We start from the raw sequence: 25,054 nt of genomic DNA on the forward strand, positions 1-25,054 counted from the left end.
GGATATGGGATAAGATGTCTAAGCACCGGAGTACCCCTTTAATACATGTAGACTGAATTAGTTGCTTGAGGTGTCTTGACCGCTGCTAATCCTGTGGCAAAAAAATAGGACATACCAAACATAAAGCAGACAAATGTAAAAATAAAGATAAGAATAAGCACATACACTAAATACACAAAAGTATACTGATACATTGCAATTAGTAACTAACAAATTACGCACAATATGCCGATACATTACAATCAACGACTCACAGATCACACACAATCTACTGATACATTACAATTAGTAACCAACATATAACAAATATACTAACACATTACAGTCAAGTCTACATGTATTAAGTGCTCACATTCTGCTGTTATCTTTGTATTGCTTATGTTGCTTGTCTTTGTAATGTGTCTATATTGCCTTTAGCTTCATATGCTTATATTTATTGTTATTTTTTTTTCTGGGAACCCCCATATATTTCACTTATGATCCCCTGATGAACCGCTGTTTGTTATAAGATACACGGGGAAATGCGTCGGGATATACAGGTGTTCACATTGGAGAATTATCCATTCATATGATATTTGTATGTATTTATAGCTTTTGATGTAATAGGGTTTTAATGAATTAAATAAACTGTTGTTTTAGCTTCATTTGGATAGTGTTATATGCAGTATACCCAGACAGGTATTACCCCTACATAATGTCTAAATAATACAGCCAACCCATGATCGCTATTACTACATTGTAGACCATACAGATCATATAAGTGATTATACTGCAATCACATCCATTAACTCACAGGTGACGTCTTCTCTGAACGGAGTTGTTCTCTTCCCTTATTCTTCATCTCTCCCAGACCACCATGACTATTCTTTCCAGCCAAGAAAAACATCTTAGGCTTCTTATCTTTCCTTCAGTTGCAAGTTGCCCACCTATAGGTAGGTTCCCCCATTTGTGAGTTGCCCCTTTGTAGCTAGTTTTCCACAGTTGCTAGATGCCCCATATTGGTAGTTTCCCCAGTTGCTAAGTGATTCATGTACGATTTCACTTGGTAGTTGCCCCACTGTAGTTTCACTAGTTGCAAATTGCCCCTTTGTAGTTAGTTCCCCACAGTTTCTAGATTCCCCCCCCCCCCACAAGATATCCCCCCCCCCCCCATATTAGTTTCCCCCCATTGGTAGGTGTTGCCCTGTAGGAAGTTTCCACTAGTTGGAGAGTGCACTCCAGCAGAAAGTTTTCTCCAGTTGGTAGATGTGCCCATGTAGGAAGTTTCTACTAGTGGATGGATGCCCCCTGTAAGTAGTTTCTACCAATTAGTTGGTGCTCCCCTTTAGGTAGTTTTCCACGGTTGGTAGGTTTTCCCTGACTAATATTTAAAAACAAATAAGAAACAAACAAACGTACTTTACTCTTATGCAGTGCACTAGGTTCCCTTCTCCTCTCTGCAGGCACATGTATCTCTGTACCCCTGTGCCGGTTGGTGAAGTACAGAGATGCTCCCGGCCCCTAGTGGTCTTGGATACACCACTGGGAGAGGGGATGAGACCTGCGCATCTAACAGAGCTCAGGGGACAGGGAGAAACCCTCTGTAGGTGTTCCTCTTTGCTTCTCTGAGCTCATTTGGATGTACGGTGCTAGGCAAAATACTGCATGACATATTGGAAAATTGTACATTTATTATTCTTGTTTAAACCATTATTTACTGAAACTGTAATTTTCCTTAAATGATATAGTGACAAGCAAATTATTTGCTGACTAAATAGGTTATTATTGATGTAAAATATATACTGGCTACATACACAGATCTGCCATAACTGGAGGGTAGGCCCCTATTATGTCACTAATACATATCTGCCCTGTTGAAGCATAGACTACACAAGACCTGAATTATCAGGCAAACTATATGAGTTGGCCACAGATGCTCTATAAAGGGGTACTCTGCCCCTAGACATCTCATCCCCTATTCAAAGGAGAGGGTATAAGATGTCTGATCTCCCTGCTGCACCCGGCGTTCATTTAGAGCATCTGGTGCAGCACGGGAGGCTTGTGACGTCACGGCCGTGCCCCACTCGTGATGTCACGAGCGAGGCGTGATCGTGACATCACCAGCCTCCGCCCGCATCGCCAGTCATCCGGCATTGAGTGAAATTCACTCTGTACACCGGATGTCTGGGGTGCCACAGCTAAGATCGCGGAGGTCCCCAGCGATCAGTTTGGATAGGGGATAAGATGTCTAGGGGCAGAGTACCCCTTTAAGTCCTGTAAGTTGTGAGGTGCGGCCTCCATAGATCGGACTTGTTTCTCCAGCACATCCAAAAGGGAATTGATCGGATTGTAATCTAGGGAACCTGCAGGCCTAGTCACCACCTTCATCTCTTTATCATGTTCCCCATTCCTGATCAATGTCTGCAGTGTGACCGGGGCATTCTCCTACTGAAAGAGAGCACTGCTTTAGGGCATTTCGCTGCCATGAAGGGGAGGACTTGCTCCGTACAATGGTTAGGTAGGTGGTACGTGTCACAAAAACACCCACATGATGCAAGTGTGGTGATCCATGGGTGTATGGCGGGACCACGGGTGTAGCGGTGGGAGTGGTGGGATCAGATGGTATTAAGCGTGGGGGAAAGATGTTGTTAACCCCTAGTGTTCATGACGCCAGTGTGGTTTTAGGGTTTCGGAACACCACACGCCCGGTTCCTCCGCTATCCCATTTGCCTGTAGTGAAATGAGAGTCCACAACCAGTTATGGTCAAACGGAGGCTTTACTGAGTATAAGACAGATGGAATCATCTTCACAGCTAAGGCCAGAATTCCCAGAGAGGTGGCCAGGACCCAGAAGACCTTGCAGCTTGCTGGACCAATATACTTGTAATTAACTTGACTCGAGATTGGACTTGGCTTGACTATATGCAGTACTTGACTAGTTTCAGTGACAACAGATATGGACTTGAGACTTACTGGAATGACTGTAGGTTTTGGGGTCTTCCAGATGCTGATCATTTGCACTGAGATCTCTGGTGGTTGCTGGTTCTCAGTAAAGGAAGAGAAGAGAGAGAATTGTAATGACCGCCCCTTTATTTAGTATGGGGATGGACTAAAGCCCATTGGTCAAGCTGTGGGTCATAGGTTGAGCTGGTGCTCTCTGGGAGAACGTGACAACAAATCATGTGACTGACTTACACAGGTCCTTTAGAGCTCCCACAGGTCTTTTTATACTAACTATACATTAGGAGACTGTCTAGTCATTAAAGCAATATATACAACATTATGTAAACAACAAGGGGAGACCTTACAGGGGAGCCCCAGGTCACTGAGGGTCTCAACCTGACAGGGCCTAAGGGTAGTACAGGACCATGTCCTGTACTGGGACATTGCACAAGATCCCAAGGTATCCACCTAAACATTGTCCATCACACTGCCCCCTGCTGGCTTGTCTTCTTTCCAAAGTGCACTCTGGTGCCATCTCTTAACCAAGTAAGTGGCACTCATGCACCGGCCGTCCACATGATATAAAATGTGATCTAACAGACCAGGCTGACATGTTGCATTGCTCCGTGGTTATTTTGATGCTCTCATGTCATTGTAGCAACAACCTTCAGTGGTGGACAGAGGTCAGCATGGGTGCTCTGATCTGTTTATAGCTACACAGCCCCATACTGTGTCATATTTTTCATCAGTTTGCTTTACAGCTGCTCTTCTGTGGGATTGGACTAGGCAGGCTAGCCTCCACATCAATGAGCTTCATACACATCATTGAGCCTCAGGCATGCATGATCTTGTTGCTGAATATTAGGGATGCCCTGAAATTTCGGCCACCGAAAATTATCGGCCGAAAGTGGCTTTTTTGGCCTTTTCGGCTAAGTGATTTTCCTGCCGATAACTTCGGTGGGCGTGGCTTAAAGTAGGGCGTGGCTTGGAACTTATATAAGCAAGTCCGGCTGAAGACGCATAGTAAAGCGCTAAGTACCAGCGGGAGCACGATTTGTGAAGCAGGGTAAAGCATGCTTTATTTCCCCCCCAAATAGTCTCATAGTTTATAAAGTGTACAGGGCGTGATGGGGGTATTGAATTATTTAGTATTGCTGCCTCCTTCTCCCGTGTATCCCAGGCCATGGAAGGGAGCTCGGGGATAGTGCAGTACTCCCTGTGCTGCAGCGTGTTCCCCCCTCCTGAGCCCTTAGAACACTGTCTCTTCTCCCAGCAGTGTCGAGCGCTGGGAGAAGGTGAATTAACCCCTCCACGACTGGCCGCTGTACGTATACAGTGCAGCTGTGCAGCTGGTGAATGAAGGAAGCTCAGGAGCTGAGCTCGCTTCATACTGGCTAATGCCGGACATCACCGATCGGGGTGATGTCCGGCATTAACCCTTTAGACACCGCGATAAACTTTAGATGTCTAAAGTGGCGAAAACAACCTTCGGCAAAACCCACGGGGTCCCGATCAGCTGAGAGGCACTTAGCAGCCTGTAGTAATGGAGCACTGATAACACTGATCAGTGCTGTGCTATATGCTCCTATGGCACAGCATTGATCAGTGTCTACAAGCACAGGAGTGCATCTATGTCTCTCCAAGCTACAAAACTACAACTCCCAGCATGACCGACAGCCTTTGGCATTCTAGGAGTTGTAGTTCTGCAACAACTGGAGGCACACTATAGAAAATACTACCCAATGGGGAGAAAAGTGTGTGTGGGGGGGGGGGGAGGCAATAATTGTAAAAAAAAAAAAAAAAAAAAAAAAAAAAGCCGCCCCCCCTAAATAAAAGTTTAAATCACCCCCATTTTCAAATAAAAGTTTACAAAAATAAACAAACATATTTGGTACGCTGCGTGCATAAATGTCCCAACCATTAAAATATAGCATTAAAGGAGAACTCCGGGCGCATTACAACTTATCCCCTATCCTAAAGATAGGGGATAAGTGTCAGATTGGGGGGGGGGTCTGACTGCTAAACACATACCCTCCCCCCCCCCCGCAATCTCCTGCACAGCGCCCCGGCTCTCAGCATGAATGGGGCGTATTGACCACCTCGCGAAGCAGCGGTCCACATGCCCCCTCCTCCATGTAGCTCTATGGGAGAGCCAGTGCACTTATCCCTTATTCTTAAGATAGGGGATAAGTTGTTACATCCCAGAGTTTTCCTTTAATGAAACTGCACGGTCAATGACATAAACATAAAAAAAAAAAAAAATACCAACGTCCAGAATTGCTGATTTTTCGTCATTTCATGTAGCAGAAAAAAATGAAAAGTGATCAAAAAGTCCCATCAAATCAAAAATGTTACCGATAAAAAATATAGATCACGACACATAAAATAAGCCCCTATACAACCCAATTATGGAAAAATAAGTTATAGGGGTCAGAAGAGGCATTTTAAGCATACTGATATAAGGGGGAGATTTATCAAAACATGCGGAGGAAGAATGGAGTAGTTGCTCATAGCAACCAATCAGATTGCTTCTTTTAGTTTTCAGAGGCCTTTTAAAAATTAAAGAAACAATCTGATTTCTCAGATTTTCTGCACAGGTTTTGATAAATCTCCCCCAGAGTTTTTTAGGTAGTAAATTAAAACAGAAAAATTTGATATCATGTAATTTTTATCAATTTCTCCCCAGAAATATATTTTTTTCTTCTTTGACTTTAGATTTGGTGGTAAAATAAGTGATATCATTACACAGTAACATTGGGGGCTGCACGAAACAAAGTCCCCATATTGGTTTAAGGAATTTATTTATCTAAAACATTTTTGAAATTTTACAAAATTACAATTTTACAAAAAAAACTATATAAACAAAAAAGTGGGCGGGTCAATGCATTTTCGGTTTTGGTTTTCGGCCAAGCACAGCCTAAATTTTAGGTTTCGGCCTAAAATTTCCCTTTTGGTGCATTCCTAAGATACTTTATATCTGTAAGACCAAAATTGGTGGCATGATGCATTCTGTGTCATATTATAAAGGTATTCTCCCCTCACAATATGGCAAATAGAAAGGCAAAGCGCAGTCATTGGGGCTCTGTGTGTCTTTTTACAGCAGTGTTCCTCAAGCTCAGGATTTCCAGTTGTTGCAAGACTTCAACTCCCATCATGTCCAGTCTTGAAACAAGTTCAATATAGGGATGTGTCGGCACTTTTGTGGAATCTGCCGTGGTTCACGAGGTAGGGGAAAAGCCACAGGTAGAAGATGATACCCAGCACTCACCAGTGCTGCACAGTGAAGATTTATTATGCCATAGTGTAGTACAAGGACGCGTTTTGGCTTGGGAGCCTTCCTCAGCTGTCTGCCTTTAGGCAGACAGCTGAGGAAGGCTCCCAAGCCGAAACGCGTCCTTGTACTACACTATGGCATAATAAATCTTCACTGTGCATCACTGGTGAGTGTTGGGTATCATCTTTCTTCAGTCTTGAAACAAGGGTGCTGTCACATTTGTCCAGTGATCCGGCTCACTTTCCCTCGAGACGCTGTAGACAAGCACCAGAGGAAAACTGATCATTGAACTGATCACATTTTGAATGGGACAGTTCAGATTAATCCATATCCTCAATTGGGATGCCAGATCACTGGACAGGCCGGACGGGGGAACGCACCTTGCAGTCTTCTACCATCTGTCCTGCAGAAATAACTGGGCTCCGGACCATACACAACTGATGAACTTTGCCAACAGTTGTGGCCGGTGATTCAGCTCAGTACTGAGCCAGATCGCAAGGCATATATAATGGCGTCCTAAGCATATGAGCCGACCCAGAGGAAAGAAATTGTTCCCCCTCAGTGTTCTTCATCAGTATGGAGCAGGGTACTGGTTGCCTAAGAGATGTCTACCTATAGGCCATTTATTCCCCCTTCCAAATGAGGGCTCATTTGCATACCTTTTCCCATGGATTATTGCCTCTAAGGGTATGTTCACACTACGGATTGTGAACAGAATCTCCGCTTGCAGAATTCCGCGAGCGGAGATTCCATTCTGGCGGCCGCCGCTGAAATACTTCGGCGGTAGGACCTCACGGCACTGCGTAGAGACAGTGGTAAGTTTTGGGTCTGGTGTTAGGCACATTAACATGGGATATATTAGCCATTTTAGGACAAACCACCCGATATCACATTAAGGGTGGGTTCACGCTATGTTTTGAAGAAACGGTCTCCTTCTAGCTCCGTTACTGCTCCGCGCCTCAGTGTATGTGTCTGCACATGGATCTGTGATGAATAAAGACTGAACTTTCTGGTATTGTTTCATTTTTCTACATATTCATTAGCCCCGTTGATTGTTGACTATTCAGCTATAGAGCACCACCAATAATACCTTAACATTCCAGAAATGTAGGAGAAAAAAAGAGAGGAGATACGGGGCGCTCTCTGGAGTAGTAGGTTGGGTTCTTAGATGAAAAATAAGAAAAAGAAGGAGGGATGCCCACCACCAAACCTATGTGATGGTACTGACCTCTGGGGGCTGTATAGCACAGCTCTAAAGGAGTTACCGGTAAGTGGTGGGATGTTTCAGCTTTCTGCTCGGTGCCCCCTTGTCTGTCGCCCCAAACGGGGTACGGAAGAGACAATATTATAGAGGAAGTGCAGAAGATGCGGCGGTTTTGACCTCCGAGCGCTACTGTGATGGTAAAATTATGCAAAGATGCCAAAGGTGCACAGGAACTTTTTTATTATGAATAAAAGTAACAACTGGACAACGCGTTTCGGCGCCTTTCTCAGGTCCATAACCAGCAAACAGGAAAAAACCCTTACAGGACACCATAAAATTATCTTTATGGACCTGAGGAAGGCGTGAGAACACGTCGAAACACGTTGTCCAGTTGTTACTTTTATTCATAATAAAAAAGTTCCTGTGCACCTTTGGCATATTCGTGTAATTTTACCATCACAGTAGAGCTCGGAGGTCAGAACCCCCCTTATTTTCTGCACTTCCTCTATAATATTGCCAGATTCCAGTGATTAGCGAAGCCTTCCTAATAACAGAGTGAATATAATCCTAGGATTGGCTGGAGTACCAGACTTTATCTATTTGAGACTTTTTCGGAATAGCCTTAGAGGGCCTTCATGCAGTTGCGACCTCTGCAGCCCCTATAGCTATGTTCCATCTCCCTCCGGAATCCAGAGAAGTACTATAGCCTTTACTTATATCGGTGAAAGTTACAGTCCGTGCCCTGCTAACAGTGGAAGAGAATAGAATTATCTTTACTGTCTGTACAGCAGGAGCGTTCTGATACATGGAGGATTATAGATCACATAGAATGCAGTTCACTAACATGTTGACAAGTATACCGCCAAACCAGAGTCGTGCTTCCAAGTATACAGGCCCCCATGTGTCTAGCGAAGTCACATTTATGGGTAAAATACATATGTGTATCCACTGCTGACATCTAGTGGTAGGAAGTCAGAAAACAACGAAAGCAAGAAAAAAGCCTAAATGTATTTGATCAATGTAAATTATGGGGGGGATTTATCAAAACCTGTGCAGAGGAAAAGCTGACCAGTTGCCCAGATCGCTTCTGAGGGACTATGAAAAATAAAAGAACCGATCTGATTGGTTGCTTATGAACAACTTTTCAGCTTTTCCTCTGCACAAGTTTTGATAAATCTCCCCCAAAGTCCCGATCTTTAAAGGGGTACTTCCCTGGAAAACATTTTTTTTAATCAACTGGTGTCAGAAAGTTAAACAGATTTGTAAATTACTTCTATTTAAAAATCTTAATCCTTCCAGTACTTATCAGCTGCTGTATGCTCCACAGGAAGTTATTTTCTTTTTTAATTTCCTTTCAGTCTGGCCACTGTGCTCTCTGCTGACACCTCTGTCCATGTCAGGAACTGTCTGAAGTAGGAGCAAATCCCCAGAGCAAACCTCTCCTGCTCTGGACAGTTGCCTGATGAAGCCGCCAAGTGCGGTGAAACGCGTTGCATTTGAATAAAAAATCTTTTACTCACCGGACGTGTCCGATCTTGGCCAGTGTCGATACCCACCACAGCCCCTTGGAAGTCCTCACCTGTTGAATACTGGACAGTTCCTGACATGGACAGAGATGTCCGCACAGAGCACTGTGGTCAGACTGAAAGGAAGTTCAAAAAGAAAAGAACTTCCTGTGGAGCATACAGCAGCTGATAAGTACTGGAAGGATAAAGATTTTTAAATAGAAGTAATTTACAAATCTGTTTAACTTTCTGGCACCAGTTGATTTAAAAAAAATAATAAAATTTTTTTACCAGGGGAGTACCCCTTTAAAGTATTATTTACTTTACTACATTAAGGAGGAGAATTAGAAAAACCTGTGCAGAGGAAAAGTTGCTGAGTTGCCCATAGCAACCAATCAGATCACTTCTTTCATTTTGCAGAGGCCTTGTTGAAAATGAAAGAAGCGATCTGATTGGTTGCTAGGGGCAACTCAGCAACTTTTCCTCTGGACACGTTTTGATAAATCTCCCCCTATGTCTATATATATAACGCAACTAGAGATGTTTTCTAGAATTTAGAACTACACTATGGTATGTGCAGAAGGAGAATTAATGCAATGTAACTGAATATAGATTTTGTGCCCATTCTATTGTGTCCATTCCTTCCTGTTTACCAGCTGGGGGTGAAACGACTGTGACATCTATGTGACAATGGCTGGTCGTTGCGATCACATAATGTGATGTTGTGTGAACGTCGCAGCGTCAACTACAGATGGCCGAGTACCTGAATACATGTGTCTAAAATGAATTGAAGTCATCAATTATAAGAATATTACATGCATATTGCGGCATGAGTAATGCCGAGAGAAACATATAGCACAGTGTATCCCAACCAGGGTGCCTCCAGCTGTTGCAAAACTACAACTCCCAGCATGCCCGGACAGCCAAAGGCCAATCCTCAACTCACACAAAGTTATCCTTAAAGGGGTATTCCAGGCCAAAACTTTTTTTTATATATCAACTGGCTCCGGAAAGTTAAACAGATTTGTAAATGACTTCTATTAAAAAATCTTAATCCTTCCAATAGTTATTAGCTTCTGAAGTTGAGTTGTTGTTTTCTGTCTAACTGCTCTCTGATGACTCACGTCCCGGTTCCTATGGGGATATTCTCCCATCATGCACAGCTCCCGGGACGTGACATCATCATTGAGCAGTTAGACAGAAAACTTCAGAAGCTAATAACTATTGGAAGGATTAAGATTTTTTAATAGAAGTAATTTACAAATCTGTTTAACTTTCCGGAGCCAGTTGAATAAAAAAAGGTTTTGCCTGGAATACCCCTTTAAGCATGCCGAAGAGAGAAAAAAAACCATAAGGAGAAAACCTCTATATCAGTGTTTCCCAACCAGTGTGCCTCCAGCTGTTGCAAAACTACAACTCTCAGTATGCTGGGAGTTGTAGTTTTGCAACAGCTGAAGGCACAGTGGTTGGGAAACACTGATACAGTGTAGAGGAAACCTCTTGGGCACTGTTTCCCAACCAGGGTGCCTCCAGCTGTTGCAAAACTACAATTCCTTCGGCCTTCGGCCGTCCAGGCATTTTGGGAGCTGTAGTTTTGCAACAGCTGGAGGCACCCTGGTTGGGAAACACTGATCATTAATGAGCTGTACATAACTAAAGACCATAAAAGATAGATCCATAATAACCATTATAATAGATGGGGGAGAGCTTGTACCCAGCTCTGGTGTCATACAGAGAAGTCGAGCTTATATTACAAGTCCTATTTCCTCTTTTATTACCTATCTGTCCTGATTTATAATATCTTATGTTTTGTTGGGTTTTTTCCAGCTCTCCGACTTTCTGCCCCCAGGAGTATTTACCGCTGTGGCCTCCGCCGTCCTGGCGTTGTTTTTCGCCGTCTGCGCAGGCCTTTGCATCTTCATCGCAATTGCCAGCATGAGGTCAAGTCAGGGAACCTACAGCCCAAGCAGACAGGAGAAAGAAGGATCCCGGGTAGAGATGTGGAACATTGTTCAGCCGCCCCCTCTGGAGAGACTCATTTAAGACAAAATGTACTTCCGCATCCAGCTTCAAGGACGTCAAACATCTCAGGAATCACCTACGTTTCATTTTAGGAGTCATGTGCCTAAAAAAAACTAAAAACTAAGAAAATGTGGACCATGAGAATTAAAAATGCATTGTCCAAGTTAAAAAAATGTTTTAGGGGGAAAATGGCCATAGCGCAATAAAAAAAAAATTGGGGTGGGGGGTCAACCAATTTGATGGTGCGGTCATTGAGCTGTGGTTGGTAGGATAGTATTTTCTTAGAGCAGTGATTTCCAACCAGTGTGCCTCCAGCTGTTGCAAAACTACATCTCCCAGCATGCTTGGAGTTGTAGTTTTGCAACAGCTGGAGGCGCCCTGGTTGGGGAACACTGATATAGAGGAAAGGACAGCTGACCTGCATCAAGCATCATGAATGAGATGTACATTACTAAAGAACATAGATCATAGAACCAGAATGACCATTATAATAGATGGGGGAGAGCTTGTACCAAGCTGTGGTGACATACAGAGAAGTTGAGCTTATATTATAGTTTAAAGAACCTCCAGTTGAAAACATAAAAAAAAAAAAAACTGGTGCCAGAAAATTAAACAGATTTGTAAATTACTTCTTTTTAAAAATCTTAATCCTTCCAGTACTTATCAGCTGCTGTATGCGCCAGAAGGAGTTGTGTTGCTCTTTTCTGTCTGACTACAGTGCTCTCTGCTGACACCTCTGTCCATGTCAGTAACTGTCCAGAGCAGGAGAGGTTTGCTATGGGGATTTGCTCCTCTGGAGCATAAAGCAGCTGATAAGTACTGGAAAGATTAAGATTTTTTAATAGACATCTTTTACAAATCTGTATAACTTTCTGGCACCAGTTGATTTGAAAAAAAAAATTTGTTTTTCACCGGAGTACTCCTTTAAAAGGAGAGGCAACAAAACTAAACTCAGTGCCTCATATATAAAGTGATAATTTTGGTGCCTTTAATGCAAAAGAAATAATAAAAAATCAGATACTGACTTGTATGATGGACAAGGATGTCTGGAGAGTAGTGTCCCTAATATGCACGAATAGCACTTCCACCTGGTGCCATAATTGCAATAGCCGAAAAAGGGAAACTGATCCTAAATAAAGTCCTAAATAAACTGATTTATTTAGGACTTTCTAACATTGTGTATCCCACTAAAACAAACGCGTTTCTGGCACCTACACTGCATCCTTAATCATGACTATCTGTGGATTGGTATGAATTAGGAATAAACAATAAATATATTATTTATATATTAAATAATACATTTTTTACTTTTTTCACTTTTGTCTGATTATTTTGCACTATTTTGTACTACTGTCCTATTCTGTACAATTTATGCATAACTTGTATCTAGTTGCATTTCATTTCTCTCTTTATCTGTGGATTGGGTATGGATTTTTCCCCCCAAAATGGTTCTAATACATATTTACACAGTCAGCGTTTCCTTCGATTTGGGGCATTTTCACTTTAAGTAATGCGTGCCCCAGGAAGTAGTTCACGCTTTAGTTTTAAGAGTAGAGAACTTTAGTTACACCTATCCAGTGATGGGTCATGATGAAGGGTGCAGTTTCAGCACCAGAAACACGTTGGTTTTGGTGGGGTACACAATGTCCACCGGATGTCTGGGGTGCTGCAGCCAAGATCGTGGGGGACCCAGGCCCCTGCAATCATACATTTTATCCCCTATCTTTTGGATAGGGGATAAGTTGTCTAGGGGCGGAGTACCCCTTTAAGGCAAGTTTCCCACATAACACGTGCACTTCATCAAATTACAGCTGCCAGTCCCGGGCCAGCCTCTGGGTCTTATGTTCCGAACTGGCAGCACTGTAGATCTATATGGTGCCTCCAGTTGGAGGTTATCAGACCCGCGTTCGGGCCGGGACTTGTGGGAGTAATATAGACCTCTCCTGCTCTCCTACTGTGTTGATCCAGAAGAAGGCAACCCCCTCCACATGAAGCTGATGCCAATTGCCCCATAATGGAGGAAAAATGTTATGTTGTGTATTTACTGTTGAAGCAGATGTCATCCTATAACTTAGAAGAGTCCATGGAAAACACTATAAATGCCAAAGAAAGAACAATACAATATCCCACGGAGACGCTGAACAAATATATGTATACTGATAGCACTCATGTAGTGATCACTGCCGTCTGTTCCTATATGTGCCATTATATGCCATGTAACCATTGTTCTGTCATATGTGTGAAGATACTTGATAGTGGAATAAAGACATTTGGTATATAGATCGTCTATGGGTTTATTTTGTAAATGGAATTTTCTGTTCTCTTTGTAGTTGGGAAGAATCTTCTATTGATAATCATTGTAAAATTAGAGATGTGGCTACAGGAAACCTGTACCCCAGGGCGGACATAGTATACAGTATATTCAACCTGTGCAGCTGCATAGGGGTCCAGTAAATACAGACGTGTCCATCATTTCTATAGGGACCCCAAGTTCTTACTATAAAAATTGTATGCATTAGGATCCGTGCACATTTCTACTTGCAGCAACCTCACATGGGTCTAGTGCCAGAAGTAAGGAAGCATCTCCCACATTGTCCTCCCAAGTTGTACACCTATCACCTATTCCAGGGGCTACTGAAGTTCTACCTCACGGATCCCGCTACCAGGGTGAGAACATGGTCTAAGTGGTGCTTTAGGGCCAGAGCCCTCTAGCACTAGGATAAGGGAGCGGGAATCCTCGGCCACATCCATCCCTGTGATGGACTCACGTCTGGGTCCCCTCTTCCTGATGTTCTTAAGAAGTGGCATCTAGGCTTCGCTCGAGGAAATGTAGGTGAGGGACCTTTGACGTTTGCAATGACTGCCCTCGTGAAGACCCTGGTGTTATGCACAACTAAAGGAAATCCATCAGTGAAGAACCCAGCTTGTGTCTGTTGTACCCAGTAAGTCCGTCTACAGTCTAGTAACCCCCAGGTGGGGCAAAAGGGCCAAGCCAGGTCTCACAGAGGTCCCGCGTGCCATAAGCAATCCAGAGTTCCATGAGCCTATAGCATCACAAGGGGGAACATCTCAAGTCAACTCCGCAGTCAGTGCTCAGTCCAAGTCAGAACCCATACGGTCTGTCAGCAAAGTCAAGCCATTCTGGAGATGCTCTGACCCAGTCATCTAGACCTCACAATTCGGCCCTTGTCACAGTTGCTTAGATCCTTTTTCCAATGCACTCAGCTGTCCACATGATGGAAAACGTGATCTATCCATCTTCCATTGCCTTATGCTCCTCTGGCACATCCTGGCAGTTACCCAGGCAGACCCGGCTGCCAAGGTAACAAGCAGAATCCCGCGATCGTTGTGGGGTGCTGCTGGAGAGAGACAGAGGGATCCCCCTCCCTCTGTCAAACTCCTTATAGCTCGCGGTCTCTTCCGACTGCGGCTTTAAGGGTTAAACTGCCGGGACTGAAGTTAATTTCGGTCCTGGCAGTACGGCAGAGGGTGCTGCAGGGGAGACAGTGCGAGCTCCCACCCTCTGTCAAACCACTTACAGCCAAAGATCACTGACGACCGCATCTGTAAGGGCTAAACTGCCAGGACTGAAGTTTACTTAGGTCCCGTCGACAGTGCGATCTCATGGGTACACTGGGCAGTACCCACATGATCCATGGACGTTTATACTCGTCCTGTTTCGGGAATGTTCATCCCGCCTGGACGTGTATACACATCCATGGTCGTTAAGGGTTTAAACCTAAAAACAGAATCTAAGTTACACCAGTGACCGCCATAACACGTAAGTAAGAGCACGTAGACCGCTCAAGTCAAGTCAATCTATATTGGTTACAACACATCATACACTGGATGCCGGAGACATGTTCCTCCATCTGTGTCGATTTCCCTTTCATGTAATCTGGTATAAAGCCTCTAATAACATCACCCCAGATGTTGCCGTCTGTCATGACATATGTCGCCCATTACAGACTATCCTGTTCCTGGCATCATCCGTTTGTGTGATAGCCTCATGATTATCACAATTGTTTGCCGATGTCTCCAACCATAAGAAAACACGTAAAATGTCCTTTTCCAGTGGTTTTCACATATTATCCCGGTTGTACTGTCGGCGTTAGGGCAAGAAGTGCAGGACGCCACACTCTTGAGTTCTGCACAGAGACGATATATGTTTTGGAACTGGACCAAACGCAATTGGTAAGGGGCTATGTTTGGTCCAATAAACTCAATGGGCCCGTTGGGAGGAGCATACTTCGGTGCACCTTTATTTCAAACATAACATGAACATGATGTAAACCAGACCCTAAAATCCCATTACTTTTAATGCACCAGTTATATTTTGATCAAATAAAGTAGACATTCAGTAGCATTGTTATATATATATATATGTGTGTGTGTGTGTGTGCGTGTACATTATACTGTATATGTATTAATATGAATAGGATAATCTGCTTACAATAACACAGTGTTTCCCAACCAGTGTGCCTCCAGCTGTTGCAAAACTACAACTCTCAGCATACCCGGACAGCCTTTGGCTGTCCGGGCATGCTGGGAGTTGTAGTTTTGCAACAGCTTGAGGAACACTGGTTGGAAAACACTGGCTAAGGTTGTAGAGGGTCTGTACCTGCACCCATAAAGTTGACAGGCTAGGCTTGTCTGGGTTACAGTATTTGACACAGCTACAGGCGATGGGATGTCAATGTGTCACCCTCCTTGAATGCTTACCGATATTAATAGCCCATGAATGCATATTCCTAGAAAAAGTATTTGAGAACCCGCAAGTTTTGTTAAAGGAGCAGATGAGTGAAAAAAAACAGAAAACAAGGCCGTAAAGGGAACCTATCATTTCAAAAGACCCGCATCCCCAACAGAAAATCCAGCTTGTCTGTGTGATAAAAAGGAATGCTTCATTGTATCATTAAATGAGCAACATACAATACAATATAGAAAACGTTGACGTGTTTCTGATCAGGATGACCCTTAGTCATGGCAAGACTTAGTCAAGGTGTTTTCTGTCCTGTATTGTATGCGCCTGCTAAAGAGTCCACAGTTTGTCCTTCTGCCATGAAGGTGGAGATTTGGCCTGTACAATGTTAAAGGGTCACTCTCTTTAAAAAAAAAAATTCTATTGCACTCCTTATGGTAAATAAAAAAATCTTTCTAATGTACTTTGTTTAACCCCTTAAGGACTGAGCCCTTTTTCACCTTAAGGATTCAGCCATTTTTTGCAATTCTGACCACTGTCAATTTAAACATTAATAACTCTGGAATGCTTTTAGTTATCAATCTGATTCCGAGATGGTTTTTTTGTGACATATTCTACTTTAACATAGTGGTAAAATTTTGTGGTAACTTGCATCCTTTCTTGGTGAAAAATCCCAAAATTTGATGAAAAATTTGAAAATTTTGCATTTTTCTAACTTTGAAGCTCTCTGCTTGTAAGGAAAATGGATATTCAAAATAAAAAAAATTTTTATTCACATATACAATATGTCTACTTTATGTTTGCATCATAAAATTGACGTGTTTTTACTTTTGGAAGACATCAGAGGGCTTCAAAGTTCAGCAGCAATTTTCCAATTTTTAACAAAATTTTGAAACTCGCTTTTTTTCAGGGACCAGTTCAGGTTTGAAGTGGATTTGAAGGGCCTTCATATTAGAAATACCCCATAAAAGACCCCATTATAAAAACTGCACCCCCCAAAGTATTCAAAATTACATTCAGTCAGTTTACATTACATTACATTCAGTTTTAACCCTTTAGGTGTTTCACAGGAATAGCAGCAAAGTGAAGGAGAAAATTCACAATCTTCATTTTTTACACTCGCATGTTTTTGTAGACCCAATTTTTGAATTTTTGCAAGGGGTAAAAAGGAGAAAATTTTTACTTGTATTTGAAACCCAATTTCTCTCGAGTAAGCACATACCTCATATTTCTATGTTAATTGTTCGGCGGGCGCAGTAGAGGGCTCAGAAGGGAAGGAGCGACAAATGGTTTTTGGGGGGCATGTCACATTTAGGAAGCCCCTATGGTGCCAGAACAGCAAAAAAAAACACATGGCATACCATTTTGGAAACTAGACCCCTCGGGGAACATAACAAGGGGTAAAGTAAACGTTAATACCCCACAGGTGATTCACGACTTTTGCATACGTAAAAAAAAAAAAAAAATTCCCTAAAATGCTTGGTTTCCCAAAAGTTTTACATTTTTAAAAAGGGTAATAGCAGAAAATACCCCCCAAAATTTGAAGCCCAATTTCTCCCGATTCAGAAAACACCCCATATGGGGGTGAAAAGTGCTCTGCTGGCGCACTACAGGTCTCAGAAGAGAAGGAGTCACATTTGGCTTTTTTGAAGGAAATTTTGCTCTGGGGGCATGCCGCATTTAGGAAGCCCCTATGGTGCCAGGACAGCAAAAAAAAAACACATGGCATACCATTTTGGAAACTAGACCCCTTGGGGAACGTAACAAGGGGTAAAGTGAACCTTAATACCCCAAAGGGGTTTCACAACTTTTGCATATGTAAAAAAAAAAAAAAAATTTACCTAAAATGCTTGGTTTCCCCAAAAATTTACATTTGTACAAAGGGTTAAAGCAGAAAATACCCCCCAAAATTTGAAGCCCAATTTCTCCCGATTCAGAAAACGCCCCATATGGGGGTGAAAAGTGCTCTGCTGGCGCACTACAGGTCTCAGAAGAGAAGGAGTCACATTTGGCTTTTTGAAAGCAAATTTTGCTCTGGGGGCATGCCGCATTTAGGAAGCCCCTATGGTGCCAGGACAGCAAAAAAAAAAACACATGGCATACCATTTTGGAAACTAGACCCCTCGGGGAACGTAACAAGGGGTTAAGTGAACCTTAATACCCCACAGGTGTTTCACGACTTTTGCATATGTAAAAAAAATATTTTTTTTTTTTTACCTAAAATGCCTCTTTTCCCAAAAATTTTACATTTTTAAAAAGGGTAAAAGCAGAAAATACCCCCCAAAATTTGTAACACAATTTCTCCCGAGTACGGCGATACCCCATATGTGGCCCTAAACTGTTGCCTTGAAATACGACAGGGCTCCAAAGTGAGAGCGCCATGCGCATTTGAGGCCTAAATTAGGGACTTGCATAGGGGTGGATATAGGGGTATTCTACGCCAGTGATTCCCAAACAGGGTGCCTCCAGCTGTTGTAAAACTCCCAGCATGCCTGGACGGTCAGTGGCTATCTGGCAATACTGGGAGTAGTTGTTTTGCAACAGCTGGAGGCTCCGTTTTGGAAACAGTGGCGTACCAGACGTTTTTCATTTTTATTGGGGAGGGGGGCTGTGTAGGGGTATGTGTATATGTAGTGATTTTTACTTTTTATTTTATTGTGTGTTAGTGTAGTGTAGTGTTTTTAGGGTACAGTCACACGGGCGGGGGTTCACAGTAGTTTCACGCTGGCAGTTTGAGCAGCAGCTCAAACTTGCAGCCGGATACTTACTGTAATCCTCCGCCCATGTGAGTGTAACCTGTACATTCACATTGGGGGGGGGGGGGGGGGAACATCCAGCTGTTGCAAAACTACAACTCCCAGCATGTACGGTCTATCAGTGCATGCTGGGAGTTGTAGTTTTGCAACCGCTGGAGGCTCCGTTTTGGAAACAGTGGCGTACCAGACGTTTTTCATTTTTATTGGGGAGGGGAGGGGGGTTGTATAGGGGTATGTGTATACGTAGTGTTTTTTACTTTTTATTGTGTGTTAGTGTAGTGTAGTGTTTTTAGGGTACAGTCGCACGGGCGGGGGGTTCACAGTAGTTTCTCGCTGGCAGTTTGAGCTGCGGCAGAAAATTTGCCGCAGCTCAAACTTGCAGCCGGATACTTGCTGTAATCCTCCGCCCATGTGAGTGTACCCTGTACGTTCACATTGGGGGGGGGTGGGGACATCCAGCTGTTGCAAAACTACAACTCCCAGCATGTACGGTCTATCAGTGCATGCTGGGAGTTGTAGTTTTGCAACAGCTGGAGGCACACTGGTTGTGAAACACAGAGTTTGGTAACAAACTCAGTGTTTTGCAACCAGTGTGCCTTCAGCTGTTGCAAAAGCTACAACCCCCAGCATGTACGGACAGCGGAAGGGCATGCTGGGTCTTGTAGTTATGCAACAGCTGGAGGCATACTACTTTGGCTGGGGATGCTGGGGACTGTAGTTATGCAACAGCTGGAGACACACTGGTTTGCTACTTAACTCAGTGTGCCTTCAGCTGTTGCAAAACTACAACTCCCAGCAGTCACCGACAGCCAACGGGCATGCTGGGAGTTGTAGTTATGCAACCAGCAGATGCACTACTACAACTCCCAGCATGCACTTTAGCTGTTGGTGCAAGCTGGGAGTTGTAGTTACACAACAGCTGAAGGTACACTTTTCCATAGAAAAAATGTGCCTCCAGCTGTTGCAAAACTACAAGTCCCAGCATGCCCATAAGGGCATGCTGGGAGTTGTGGTGGTCTGCCTCCTGCTGTTGCATAACTACAGCTCCCAGCATGCCCTTTTTGCATGCTGGGAGCTGTTTCTAAGCAACAGCAGGAGGCTGTCACTCACCTCCAACGATCCAGCCGCATGAGGTCAGTTCCTCGTCGTCACCGCCGCGGCCGTCGCTCCTGGGGCCCCGATCCCAACATTGACGCCGGGGATCGGGGTCCCCAGTACCTGGGGTGCACGTCCCGCACCCGCTCACGTCCTCCGGAAGAGGGGCGGAGCGGGTTGCGGGAGTGACACCCGCAGCAGGCGCCCTGATTGGTCGGCCGGTAATCCGGCCGACGAATCAGGGCGATCGTGAGGTGGCACCAGTGCCACCTCACCCCTGCAGGCTCTGGCTGTTTGGGGCCGTCGGAGACGGCCCCGAACAGCCTGTAATTCCGGGTCACCGGGTCACTGGAGACCCGATTGACCCGGAATCTGCCGCAGATCGCTGGACTGAATTGTCCAGCGATCTGCGGCCATCGCCGACATGGGGGGGCATAATGACCCCCCTGGGCGATATGCCCCGATGCCTGCTGAACGATTTCATCAGGCATCGGGCACCGGCTCCCCTCCAGCTAGCGGCAGGGGGCCGGGATTTGACAGGACGTACTCAAACGTCCTGAGTCCTTAAGAACTCGGAAAAGGGGCCGTTTGAGTACGTCCTGCGTCCTTAAGGGGTTAAAAAAATTAAGTTTAAGGACTCAGCCTTTCTTTCTTAAGTTTAAAGACTCAGCCTCAGCAATTCTGATCACTGTCACTTTATACATTAATAACTCTGGGATACTTTTACCTTTTACTCTGATTCCAAAATTGTTTTTCCGTGACATATTCTACTTTAACGTAGTGGTAAATTTTCGTCGTTACCTGCATCCTTTCTTGGTAAAAAATCCCCACATTTCATGAAAATTTTACAAATTTTGCATTTTTCGAACTTTGAAACTCTCTGCTTGTAAGGAAAATAAACATTCCAAATAAATTATATATTGATTCACAAATACAATGGGGGAGATTTATCAAAGTTGTCTATGTCCCGCATCAATATAGACCAAACTACAGAGGGTTAGTCTGGTCTATTGTGCACCTGATTTATGAAATGGCGCACGGCTCTTGATAAATTCTGTGCACAGACTGCATGATCTATGCTTTAGTCTATATTTAAACCAGTTCCAGCATGGTCTGACATTTCGGCGTACTTTCAGCCTATGCGACTTGTCGCTGAAAAGTCGCTTTTGATAAATTCAGCACCAATGCATTTTCCAATGCATTTCAGTCTAAAATAGACTTGCATGCATCATGTTCTAAAAATCCTCTAGAGCAAAAGTCGCAGAAAAGTCGCACATATTTAGACTGCGACTTTCTGTGCAACAAGTTTAGACAAGAAAAAACAGTCTAAATCCTTTGATAAATCTCCCCCAATATGTCTACTTTATGTTGGCATCATAAAGTTGATATGTTTTTACTTTTGGAAGACACCAGAGGGCTTCAAAGTATAGCAGCAATTTTCAAAATGTTACACTAACATGTTCATTTAGCAAAAAATTTTTTTCATTTTTACAAGAGTTATAGGGAGAAAAAGCCCCACAAAATTTGTAGCCCAATTCTCTCGAGTAAGGAGATACCTCATATGTTGACGTAAAGTGCTTTGCGGGCTCACAACATGGCTCAAGAGGGAAAGAGCAACTGTGGGATTTAGGAGGACAAATTTTGCTGAAATGGTTTCTGGGGGGGGGGGGCATGTTGCATTTAGGAAGCCCCCATGGTGCCAGAATAGCAAAAAAAAAAAAAATAAATAAATAAAACACATGGCAACTATTTGGAAACTACACCCCTCAAGGCATGTAACAAGGGGTATAGTGAGCCTTAACACCCCACAGGTGTTTGACAGGTTTGCGTTAAAGTTGGACGTGAAAATGAAAAATGTGATTTTTAACACTAAAATGATGCTGTTACTCCAAATTTTCCATTTTCACATGGGGTAATAGGAGAAAATGGACCCAAAATGTCAAGCCCAATTTCTCCCAAGTAAGGAAATACCCCATATGTGGACATAAAGTGCTCTTCTGGCGAACTACAGATCTCAGAACAGAAGGAGCGCCATTGAGCTTTTGGAGAGAGAATTTGTTTGGAATTTAAGTCGGGGGCTATGTGCGTTTACAAAGCCCCAGTGGTTCCAGAACAGGGGACCCCCCCACATGTGACCCTATTTCGTAAAATTTCACCCATCACAGAATGTAATAAGGGGTGCAGTGAACATTTACACCCCACTGGTGTTTGACAGATCTTTAGAACAGTAGGCTGTGCAAATTAAAAATTTTATTTTTCATTTTCACGGACCACTGTTCACAAAATCTGTCATTATTGCATTATGTGAGGGGTGTAGTTTCGAAATGAGGTCACATGTGGTGGGGGGGGGGGGCACTGTTTTGGAACCATGGAGGCTTTGTAAACACACATTGCCTTCACTTCCAGCCAAATTCTCTCTCCAAAAGCCCAATGGCGCTCCTTCTCTTCTGAGCATTGTAGTTCGCCAGCAGAGCACTTTATGTCCACATATGGGGTGTTAAAAAAAAAATTGGGGGAAACACCAGCATTTTAATTTAAAAAAATCTAATTTTTCATTTTCACGTCCAACTTTAATGAAAATTTGTCAAACAACTGTGAGGTGTTCCCGTGACGGGTGTAGTTTCCAAAATGGGGACACATGCATCAGCCACCTTTGTGCAAATCATTTAGGCTTCAAATGTACATGGTGCATGAGCTCTGTTGTGCGTCCGCAGACCACTTTACACCCACATATGGGGTATTTCCGTACTCAGGAGAAATTGCGTTACAAATTTTGGGGGGCTTTTTCTTCTTTTACCCCTTATGAAATGGAAAACTTGGGATCTGTTGTCCCATACTTTTCATTTTCACAAGAGGTAAATTTCTCGCAAAGTATGGGACAACAGATCCCAAGTTTTCCATTTCATAAGGGGTAAAAGGAGAAAAAGCCCCCCAAAATTTGTAACGCAATTTCTCCTGAGTACGGAAATACCCCATATGTGGCCCTACAGCAGTGTTTCCCAAACAGGGTGCCTCCAGCTGTTGCAAAACTGCCAGCATGCCTGTGAAAGTCAATGGCTGTCCAGCAATGCTGGGAGTTGTTGTTTTGCAACAGCTGAAGGCTCCTTTTTGGAAACACTGCTGTACGGGGTAATTTTTATGGGGTATGGGGGGGGACTGTGTAGTGTAGTGTTTTTAGGGTACACGGGCCAGACACAGGCCAGAGTTCACAGCGAATTTCCTGCTGGGAGTTTGAGCTGCGGTGGATAATTTGCTGCAGCTCAAACTTGCAGCTGAAAACTCACTATAAACCCTCCCGTGTGAATGTACCCTGTGCATTCACATGGGGCGGGGGGGGGGGGGGGGGGTTTGCGCAAACCTTTCCAGCTGTTGCAAAACTACAACTCTCAGCATGGACTGACAGACCGTGCATGCTGGGAGTTGTAGTTTTGCCACAGCAGGAGGCACACTGAGTAAACACTGAGTTAGGTAACAGACAAACTCAGTGCTTCCCCACCAGTGTGCCTCCAGCGGTTACAAAACTACAGATCACAGCATGCACTGACAGACCGTGCATGCTGGGAATTGTAGTTATGCAACAGCTGGAGGTACACAACTACAACTCCCAGCATGACGAGACAGCAGTTTGCTGTCTGGGCATGCTGGGAGTTGTAGCTATGCAGCATCTGGAGGGCCACAGTTTAGAGACCACTGCACAGTGACCTCCAAATTATGGCCCTCCAGATGTTGCAAAACTACAAATCCCAGCATGCCCAGACAGCAAATGGCTGTGTGGACATGCTGGGAGTTGTAGTTTTGCAGGATCTGAAGGGCCACAGTTTAGAGCCCACTGCACATCTGAATGACGTCATCGCCGCCTGGACCTGGATCGGGTGAGCTTCACCGTTCCCCCGCTCTGCCTGGACACCCATGGGTGGGCAGAGCATAGGAACTGAACTTTAACCCCCCCTCCACCCCCCTTCTGTGATTGGTCAGATCAATTGCAGGGATAATTGCACCAATCAATTGCACCTCTGCCACCTCACTCCTATCCCTTCAGGGGGATCCCCCTTATTTTCCGGGTCACCGGAGACCCAGAATCGCTGCAAATCGCTGGTTTGAATTGACCAGCGATTAGCGGCGATCGCCGATATGGGGGTCCTCGGGACCCCCCTCGGCGATGTCACGTGATGCTTACTGAATGATTTCAGCAGGCATTCCGGTCTGGTCCCCAGGGACCAGAAATACATAGGGCGTACAGGTACGCCCGGAGTCCTTAAGGATCGAGGATGCAGGGTGTATGCATGCGTCCCCAAGTGGTTAAAAAAGCTGCCACTAGGTGTCTCTCTACTTGTCCAGAGCACATTATCCCCCATCTTTTGCACTGACTTTGGACTCTTGCTGGCCTGGCAGAAATCCAAAATCAGGAAATGCAGTCTGGAGTGCTGAGGGGGGTGTGTGAGCCTTAGACAATCATATCTCATCTCATACACTGAACTGCTCTGGGCTGTGTGTCGCAGAGTGAGGGAGGAAGTTCTCCCCTGTATGGCTTCAGATTATGTCAAGCTTGCTGGGGAATGCCCCTTCCCAGTCTGTGAATCTGATACTGAGCAGAAAATACAGAGCAATATCAAAATATCAAGGTAGAAAACTCACAAAAAATAATGTGGTGTCGGATGAGGGTAATGTGTAATTAATCGTTTCGTGACGCCGGGGCATGGTTGACCTATACGCCACTCGAGGTAGACCAGCTTCCCCTGTGTCAGGCACAGGGCAAATAATTTCTCTGACACAAGGTTATGGATAACTGGCTTTACTGATTTTGGAAAGATGGTACAATCTGCTCAGATTAGTGTGAAGAAGATGCAGGGTGAACTTTGGGAAGCTAATTGGCTTGCTAGGACTTATAGTTGATTGTGCTGTATATGACTGACTTGACTTGTATGCAACCCACGCTAGACTGTAGTTACTCAGACTTGACTAACTTGACTTGAATTGATCCCCGGACTGTAGTGCTTACTGCAAGGCTTTGACATTCACCTGGGTACTGGAGTTAACTGGTAGTTGATGCGAGGTTGCTGGACTAGGCCTCAGGACTCCTTCAGAATCACCTCACAGACAGACTCCGCACTTCAATAAACTGTATCACAACAAGAGAAAGAGCTGAACTCTGACCTCACTATACAGTGGTCCCTTAACATACGATGGTAATTCCCATCGTTTGTCGAATCCATCGTATGTTGAGGGATTCGTGCAATGTAAAGTATAGGAAGTTATACTCACCTGTCCCCGCGCTCCGGACCGCGTCTTCACCGCTCCCGATGCTGTCCCAGGGGCTCCCGATGCTGTCCCGCTGCTCCGGCGTCTTCTTCGGGATCCTCCGGCTTTTTCCGCATTTTCTCCAGTGTCTGGGCCTCGCTTTCTGGTGACGTTATTACATTGCGGCGCCAGGACGCCGTGTGCAGCGATGTAATAACTACGCCGGAAAGCGAGGCCCGGACCCCGGAGAAGATGCAGAAAACGCCGGAGGATCGCGAAGTGGACCCGGAGCAGCGGGCATAGGTAAGTAAACCTGTCCAGGATGCTTAAACTGCT

General features: G+C 44.4%; 1 protein-coding gene across 6 annotated transcripts in view; it reads left to right on the plus strand.

Annotated features, from left to right (window-relative positions):
• The window catches only part of CRB1 (crumbs cell polarity complex component 1), a 211,066-nt gene extending 197,867 nt beyond the window's left edge, over window positions 1-13,199 (plus strand). For all 6 annotated transcript variants that reach the window (XM_056523446.1, XM_056523447.1, XM_056523445.1 and 3 more), the window contains one exon: window positions 10,733-13,199. In XM_056523446.1, coding sequence (XP_056379421.1) covers window positions 10,733-10,948 — 216 coding nt within the window. In that variant the 3' untranslated portion in view covers window positions 10,949-13,199. The remainder of the gene's footprint in view (window positions 1-10,732) is intronic.
• The last annotated feature ends 11,855 nt before the right edge of the window (window positions 13,200-25,054 follow it).

The sequence above is a fragment of the Hyla sarda genome, chromosome 6, assembly GCF_029499605.1.
Source record: "Hyla sarda isolate aHylSar1 chromosome 6, aHylSar1.hap1, whole genome shotgun sequence".
In the NCBI taxonomy this organism is placed as follows: Eukaryota; Metazoa; Chordata; class Amphibia; order Anura; family Hylidae; genus Hyla; species Hyla sarda.